This window comes from Vicugna pacos, chromosome 7, assembly GCF_048564905.1.
Source record: "Vicugna pacos chromosome 7, VicPac4, whole genome shotgun sequence".
In the NCBI taxonomy this organism is placed as follows: Eukaryota; Metazoa; Chordata; class Mammalia; order Artiodactyla; family Camelidae; genus Vicugna; species Vicugna pacos.
Window position 1 is genome coordinate 29,819,842 of NC_132993.1, and position 9,045 is coordinate 29,828,886.

At 42.3% G+C, this 9,045-nt stretch overlaps 1 protein-coding gene across 2 annotated transcripts in view; it reads right to left on the reverse strand.

Annotated features, from left to right (window-relative positions):
* Window positions 1–8,493, reverse strand: part of CAV1 (caveolin 1) — a 32,780-nt gene extending 24,287 nt beyond the window's left edge. The window contains exons 1-2 of one of the 2 annotated variants that reach the window (XM_006206168.4): window positions 8,166–8,493; window positions 6,582–6,749 (exon numbers count right to left, since the gene is read on the reverse strand). In XM_006206168.4, coding sequence (XP_006206230.1) covers window positions 6,582–6,749; window positions 8,166–8,195 — 198 coding nt within the window. In that variant the 5' untranslated portion in view covers window positions 8,196–8,493. Of the gene's footprint in view, window positions 1–6,581; window positions 6,750–7,422; window positions 7,955–8,165 lie in introns of those variants that run through there. The other variant, XM_015240841.3, reaches the window with a different exon arrangement.
* Between the last annotated feature and the right edge of the window lie 552 nt (window positions 8,494–9,045).

Sequence of the window (9,045 nt, forward strand, 5' to 3'; positions counted from 1 at the left end):
ATATATATGCACCTTATTTTCCCCAGACCTTATTTACTGGCTCAGGAACAATTTAAGGCATTATAGATGAGGTGAAGGCTTTAATCAGCAAAAATTTTCGAAGGAAACTGCATGAAGAGAGGCAAGGAGATAGCCATAAATTCTGTGTGAGCAGTGCTCATAATATGTATCGTGTTCCATATAGCAGTGGCCAACGCATGATAGTAGACATAATAGTCATTAACTGAAAGATGAATGAATTTGCATAAGGGAATACTATGATATGAGAGTGACTCTCATTCTTTTCTTTATAGTTAGAGAAACTGAAATAAAGAAATATAAAATAGCTTGCCCAAAATATTTTTAGGGCTAGTGTTTATTAGCTTTTATTAGCCAAACGAATTTGCTCCTTGTTTATATTATAAACCCCACTCTCAGGGACTACTGAGGAAGAGAACTCTGTTGTCCTGACATCCTTCTCTCTCCTTCCTTTGTGTCCAGTCTCACACTAATGGGACTAGATACTTTGCAGTTGAAAGAGATCATGAAAGCATTAGGTCTTTATGTTGAAACCAAAATGGGTCTGATTACTGTGTGCATGCCTTTTCTTCATTTTTAAAGGAAAATAATTTTGTGTCAATATATTTAAGAATCTCAAGTTTTAAAAAATAAAGTTACAAAACTTGTAAAAATTTCTTTTCTTGGCACAACATTCCTTTCACTCTGTCAGGGTGCATCTGAGCATCTGTGGCTAAGCACATTTCCAGGTGCCGAGGGTTTCTTTTTCAGAAAACTTCTTTTAAATAAGTATAGTATGCAAATCTTTTTCTCCAGGGCCTTAGTGTACAGTAACTTGGAAAATATATACACAAGGTCCAGAGCATGGAAGAAGAGTGTGTGTTTCTTGGCCTAAACCATCTTTGTATGAAAATAGCAATCCTCCCTTTCCCCATTGCAAACGTGGCCGAGAGGATCATGAATGGGCCCAGAACCCCATAGGTCAATGCACACAGCCCTGTTTTCCTAGGGGCCAGCTCTCTGTGGACATTTCATCATAGAGAACTCCTTATGTTAAAAGGAGGGCAAACTAAAAAGCAGTTTCATTGGGAATGTGAAATTGTCTGTTATTTTATGGACTTGAGTGGGCAGGATGCATTAGCAGGTGGTTTTTGAAATTATTGGACTTTCCAGATGCCATTTACTGTTGCAGCTGTTCTTTAAGCCCCTTTAAAATGTAGCCAACACTGTTGTTAATTAGAGGCATAACCCGCATCATGAACGTTTTCATAATTTAAGAAAATTTGCTATATGTCATCTTAAATTTTAATAAGTAATATGAAATTTTATTCAGTTAGAACCAAAGTTGAGCTAATTCGTCAATATTTCTTGATCACGATTAGGAGATGGAGGAAAACAAAACATCTTCTTTTAATAAGCATTTAAAATGTATATCATTGTTGACTGAACTTGAAAGTGTTTCAGACACTTAAGAATGAATAATGTCCCCATTTTAATACTGTTATTTGCTCAGTAATGTGAGAATAATTTCCCACCAAACATGACCCTAGTGCTCTTTTACAAGCTGGGGATTCTAAATTCCATGCATGATCTCGTTGTCGCAGAATATCAATCACAGTCTTGTGACGTTGTCTCCTAACCAAGCAAAATCAATACCAATTCCAACAGAAAGAAATATTAACGTGGTGCTTAGTACTTTGGGATAATCTGATCTTTTAATTCCTATGCTTTAATTGTAAGTATATCAGGCAAACATAAAATTTAAAATCACTATTATATTGATATTAATCACTAACTGCTCTAGAATGCTTTATAATTGAGAGGGATCATGGCAACATTAGGCTGTTATTTTGAAACCAAAACTGATTTGATTACCATGTGCATGCCATTTTCTTAACCACTAAAGACACTAAAGAAAATTTTGTATTTGTGTATATTTAAGAATCATTACATTCAACTTTTAGAAAATAAAATTACAAATGCATATTTTTATTTTCAATAAAGCTCTCCTCTCAGATGTCCTGATTTGTCTCAGAACTAACCTCAGAACCATCTCATTTCTCCTCTCATGACAATAGTATGTGAAAATCTTGTCTATTCTTACCTTATGATATATTTCAAAATACCTGTTTTGGACAGTAAACATGTGAAAACATGGATAAAAATTTAAACTTTAAACTTCTCTTAATTTTAAAAAAGAGGAATTTGAATTTAGCCTGGTAACCATTCCATTTCCTTCCAATTCTGAAATTCTGTCGTTTTGTGTTTATATGGCCGCTACATACTGCCCTCATTTCATATCTGGACCATATTGCAATTACATTGTAACTGTTTGCTGCTCATCTGGACTGGCTACCTTTTATTACATCCTGTACCTTAACCAGTCATCTTCCAAAAAGCCCACCTCCATCATGTCATGCCAAGCTTGAAGTCTTCCTGGCTTCTCACTACTGACATGATAAAGTCCAAACTTACCTAGAGTACTAGATTCAGCACTCTATCATCTGGCCATGATCAGTCTTTTCACGTTTATGTTCTACCACTCTGCCACATGAACTCTAATTTCAATCAAAATGGGCTACTAAACTTTCCAGACTTATGCCCTGTGTGAGACATTCACATCTCCATGCCTTGCTCATTTAGAATGTCCTCCTGTACTTTTTTGAGTAATTTGCATTCCATATGTCCATTATGACCCAATTCAGATTGCAGCTCCTTTACGCCCTTCTCCAATTTATAAAGCATTCTTTTTCTCTCATCCTATTGCCTATTCACAGCAGGGTCTTCCTAACACTTACTATCATTATCATTCACTTTTTTTTTTTTTAAGAATACACTTTTATTTATATAAAATTCTTAGTAACTTCTACTATCAGTGTTTGCCTGGGGATGGAAGGAAGGGGAGAGAGATGACACAGGGGCAGAAAGAAATTTAGTAGTGATAAATTTGTTCATTTTCTTACTTACGTAGTACCATTCACTTTTTTAAAAAGTCTTTTGAGGAATAATTGATGAATATAATATTGAAAGTGTATAATGTGGTGACTTGATATATATCCATATTATAGAATGATTACCAAAATCAAGATAATTAATATGACTCACTTTAAAAATCTTTTTATGAAACAATATGCAATACTACTTACTTTTATTATGGTATATATTTGGCCTATTTTCAGAATGATAATTAGAAGGCTTACAATAGAGACAACATAAAATAGCATGCCAATTGAAAAAGAAAGTGAAAACTCAAAACATATGTGGGAAAGAATAAGTAACATGGGTTAATGAAACTTATAAAAATGTAGTTATATGTTACCTGGCAGTCAAAGCAAAAAAGGACCGATTGGTTACCATTTGGCTGTGACTTACTATTGGGATATTGTGTGTGTGCATATTTTAAAAACTTTTAATCTTTATGCATCGTGTCTGCACTAACTCTAATCTGTGTGTTTGCTAGGGCTTATTTTAGGAATTATCCTTTGTAGTACATAGCACAATGTCTAGTCTAGCATATAATAAGAGTTTAATAAATAAATTGATGGCTAATGTGATATCAGAATAATAAATTTGAAGCCATTTTCTTTATTTAAAAAATCCAAATGGTACATAAACATATGAATGAAAATGTGAACATAAGAAGAAAACAGAAATCTCAGAGGAAGAATGAAAAGTCTGAAGTTAGGACCATTTTAATGAGAGGAAATTTTAAAAAGCATTCATAACCTACTCTTTTTTTCGATAAATGTCTATACAGACATCTCATAGTATGGTACAGCAAACTTTCAGTAAAATAGGAAACCAACTTTATTGGAACTAAATCGTATAGTCTAATTTATGTCATTATCACTAGTGGAATATGTGATAATACTCCATTTTCTTGAAATATAAATTCGTGGCACATTCAGCTTCTAAGTTTTCTTTCCCACCCTAAATAGCTGTTTTAAGGGACTAAAAGGATACTGTGCAGATACACGATGCTGCTCCTCACACTTACATCAGTGTTTCATTTCTTCTCCATCTACAAATTTCTAAATTTGGTATGGGGACTTTTTAATATGAAGAGAATGAACACTCAGTCTGGCGCTGTCCAATGTTAACTTCTGTGATGGTGGAAATGTTCCATATCTATGCTGTCCAATACGATAGCTACTAGCCTTATGTGTTGGGAACTCAAAATGTAGTATGACCAAGGAATTGTGTTTTAAATTGTATTTAATGTCAATTCCTTGGAATTTAAATTGAAATAGCCACAAATGGCTAGTAACTATATATAGACTTGGACAGAATTGGCAGCTTTTACAGAGCTGCTTAGTTTTAGAACAGACCTTTCTTTACCTGATTTGGTACCTTTAGCAGTAGATTGAGTTGGCCACTGCTTCTTTATTAAGTTTTAAGCTACCATGCCTTGACAGTGAAGCTTTGGATGTCTTTATGATTTTAAGAAGTCTATGTTGTCAAAAGTAAAATTTAGTGAAATTTATTTACTGTCATGGTAACATGGAGAGATCATAGAGATCATCCTTGTTTTTATCATTATGCTTGAGCTTAGACTCAAAGGAAAAAAAATTAATAGGAAAAAGAATAAAATAAAATAGGAGTGTACACTTGATTGGGTCTAGGCCTCTTTTCCTGGCCCTACTGGCACATGGTATTCTCTCTCTGCAGGGCATTCTTTGAAGGCCTTTCTAGGTGAGACCTCTGAGTAAATGGGCCTACCAAACTCTTCTCAAGGTGGATTTTTCTCTCCAACTGTCTTGTTTTGCTCACAGTTATTTCTATGAGCAAGTGGGTGGGGTTTGCTTTCTCTAGGCCAGCAGGAGCTTGCTCTAACTCTTCCTTTTAATTTCTCTAATATGAGGCTCCCCACACTTGCTCTTTGAAATGCTATTTTGTAAACTGCTATTTCCACTAAGCCTGTTATGCCTTTTTTCCAACTGTGTTGAAGTCTCTTTTCCCAGTGAGGCCTTTCTTTCTCAACTTAGTCATGCTCTGTGTGGAGACCCACATCCACACTGCTGGCCTCTCTGACTCATTTCAGGAGGTTCGCTTGCTCCAGGAATCCCACTCACACTGCAGTGGAACAACAGGGAGGCTCCAATGAAGCTAGGCCTTTCTGAAATCTGCCTCTTTTCCTGGCACCTCTCCTTCTTGTCCAAGGCTACATGAGAAGAGGGAAAAAGCAAAAATGCCCTTTCCTTCTGTAAAGCAATGTTTTTAGTACATAGTTTTTAGCAATTCTAATTTCTACTTTATAAGCTACTTTTGTTTTTGCTTCTGCTTTTAAATATTCCATAATCTGGCTAGTAGAAAAGCTTCCTAATGCTCCAGTTTTCCTTTTTCCTCCACCAGTAAGCCAAGAAAGTCAATTCTGACAGTTACATTTTCCTTCCAGTTACAGATTAAGCTGTTCCCCTCTTTGAAATATATTATGCAATTACTCAAATGTGAACAGTCTCTGAACTATAGCCCTTCCCATCCCAGATAGAAGGCTGGGTGGTGGAAACTGTTCATCCACCCCACTGGCTGCTCTGGGGGGTCTTTACACTGTAATCTTCCAAGCTAGGAATTCCCTTGGCCTTCCTGGTTCCTGAAAGAAAACCCTTGGCTAAAATTGGCTCAGGCCTATGATTTCCCAATCAAGATGGGTTCAAACAACACATTCTTTTGATGAGATTTGCTATAAGGGTCAAAGCTGAATAATATAATAATTAAAAAACTGACCACCCAGTCAGATCTAAGTTTAGCCAATAACCCATTCAATTAACTTGTTTTTAATCTCACCAAGCATATCCTGAAAGTATAAAAAGGAACTCCAACCTGAGTATCCCATTAGCTCAGGGAAGGCTGACCTAGTTAGTCACTAAAGAAGCAACTTCCCACACCTAACTAAAGGTCTATAGGAGAAGTCAAGAGACACATATTATTTTTGGTTGTGTAAATATGCTTAGCTGTGTACATCAAGTGCCATCCTTTTCCAGTTAAAATACCCTTCACATAAAATTAAATATTATATTCTGTTATATACACATATATTTCATCTTTAGTCAGAAGCATTTACACCCACTTTATTATTTTTAACAAAATCATTTCAGAATATCTTCATTTTAGCTGGGGGAACCTGCCCACTTGGTATTCTGGTTGCCACTTTTGGCCTAAGACGTTACAAAATGATCTCACTGCTTTAATTCTGCGTTCAGTGGAGCACCACCCTTCGCTAGACGGAGAGAGGGTGAAAACGGAGAGAGGGTGACCTTGCGCGTAAACATCTCACTCTCCCTAGGAGTGTGGGTCTGTTGCTGAGATCTGTAGGTTCATTTGCCAGGAGAAGGCGCAGTTATATGAATTCCTACAAAATTCAAGTTAGGCAAATTCCAGCTAAACTAACTGGCAGGAGGTCGGAGGGGAGATGTGACATTTCTGACAACCACGGGAGTTCCCCCGCACTTGATAGCAGGCCCAGAAAATGATGCGTGGCAAAGATAGAGAAAGACACACAGGGAGCTGGCCAGACAGAGAGCTGTCCCCGCCCTGACAGCCTCTCCTCGAGGCACATGCCTTCCTTGCTGGCCACCTCACCTTACCTTGACCACGTCGTCGTTGAGATGCTTGGGGTCGCGGTTGACCAGGTCAATCTCCTTGGTGTGCGCGTCGTACACTTGCTTCTCCTCGTTCATCTCGTCTGCCATGGCCTTGTTGTTGGGCTTGTAGATGTTGCCCTGTTCCCGGATGGGAACAGTGTAGAGATGTCCCTGGGGAAGGCGGACGGCCAGGAGGGGGAGGGTGGAACCAGCAGTGGGAAGAAAATTTAAAAAAGAAAAATCAGAAAAGTCAGCCTGGCAGCGGGACAAACCACAAGGCTCAAAATCGAACTAACCGCTTCGAAAGCGGTGGCTCCGCGCACAGTAAACTCCTAGGCGCCGCAAGCGTTTTAAGAGAATCGAGGAGAGGACACCACACCCCTCGGTACCAGGCAGGGAGCCCCTGCCTCCCCCGCCCGCCGCCGCCAGGGGTCAGGGCAAACCCCGCTGCGCGGTCCGCCCTGGCCCCAGCCCCGTGCACTCCCAGCCCGCGGCACCCCGCGGAGACCCCCGCAGGAAAGGGGACCCAACTTCTGACTTCTCTCTAGCGCGTCTTTCTGCCACGGCACCCTTGCCCCGATCGCGCTACCTGCTTCCATCCTGGCTCCCATTTTCTTTCTCTTCATAATCACTTCTAGCTTCATCCTTAAGATCCAGCTTGAACACGCCAACCCATGAAGTGTCCCCATTTTCATTACTTCCTGGTCGCATCTTCCTCGCACCTGCCCGCGTACCCTACCCTCCCTCTGGCCTCTCTGTCCCTCCACAGCTCCAGTCCCGCATCCTCCATCTTTGGGCCGAGCCAAGTGTCAGACCCCCTAAACTCTCTAAAACGGTATCTTACCTGCACAACTCCCCCGACCCACACTCAGGTCACTCCCAGGCTGCCGGCCGGTCGCTGAAGGGCGGCTGCGTTTGGGAAAACGAGGTCTCCACACCCAGGCGGAGCCCGAGCGCCGGGAGGTGGTTGGGAGGGGTGGTGGTGGTGGTAACTAGGGGGAGGGGAAGTCCGCCCCTCTCAAAACAGCCCTGCCAGGCGCCGATATGCAAGAGAGTTCTTGAGGTGGCCCAAGAGCTTTGGAAAGTGCAAACATGACGCGCGCCGCCGCTCCAGCCAGCGGGTCCAGGCGCCTGCCGGGGAGTCATGGGGACTGTCCCCAGGACTGCGAGTGAATGACCTCCCTCCCTGCGCTCTGGCTCTCCGCCTCCTAGCCGGCAGGGGCCTGACGGTGGGGGTCCCGCAATAAGGCAGCACCCCTGAGCCATTGAGAAACGGTCCGGCATACCCAACTTCGTTATCACGACGACCACCTTTCCCGCCGCTCTAGCTTAGGGGCTCCCTTGGCCCTCTTCCTAACAGGAAAATAGAAAACATTCCTGCCTTCTCTTCATAGCCGCCCCCCATCCCCGCCCAGCACACACATCCCTCCCCGCCCAGGCCCACTCAGCAGTGCCAGCTCGAGAGGGGTGCTCCGAGTCGAGAGAGGGTTGGGGCAAGCAAAGCACTCGGAATATTTGGAGTGGGAGATAGCAGAAGCAGCACTCCTTGAGCACCCCTGAGCCCCGAGCGCATTCACCCAAGCCTACCTCTGAGTCTACGTATTTGCCCCCCGACATTCTGGCCCGTGGCTGGATGAAGGCTCTGAGGAGATTTCCCTGGGCTGTGATTTAAGGGAACTGAGGAAGGAAGATCTTGTATTGTATGAAGGGGAAAAAAAAAGGCTTTGGCGGGGGTAGGGTGGCGGAGGTGGGGGGGCGGCGGCTGGGAGGGAGCCTCCTGGCTGTCCGCCAAGGGTTTGTTCTGCTCGCGGTTGGCCGGGATGTGCGCTGTGCCGGGTCTAGGCACATCCCCAAGGTTCTGGCAGCAGAGGGCGGGGAGCGCCCGCAGGGAGCAAAGAGCAATGAGAAAGCATTTCACCCGCGCTGGGCCGCTTAGGCAGATATTTTAAACCTGGGGCAACATTTTCCCAGCTATAAGCCGCTATGAGGCGTCCTGGGGAGAGCGAATGTTTTCGTAGTGCACGATCCCACCAGGGTTGGGAGTGTAGGGAATCGACGCGCCTGCAGAGATGCCCAGTATGGGCATCCGAGCTTCAGAAAGAATTCTGCCCCGTTCTAAGCCGTTTCTTCCCATCGCCTACTTTCGATAGCTGCCTAAGGCACAGATATCTCTCTGTTTCACAGAGGAAGGGATGAAAAATGACCGGAAACCTTTAGGTGCATTTCAAATCTATACGCACGGAAAGCCTCTGTGGTTGCCTGAGTGTTGTGTGCTTTTGGTGACACTGGTTTACATCTAGTCTATGTGGATGGAAACTTAGGTAAGCAGGCATGCAGAATTTAACGTTTCCCAGCCGCTCCTGAAATGTCTCTCAAATGCTTTGAAATAAAAAATACAAGTGTTTAACTTTCCTGTAATTTTATTACTGATTTTTTTCTGGAACAAAGGAAATTTGTGTCAACAGGT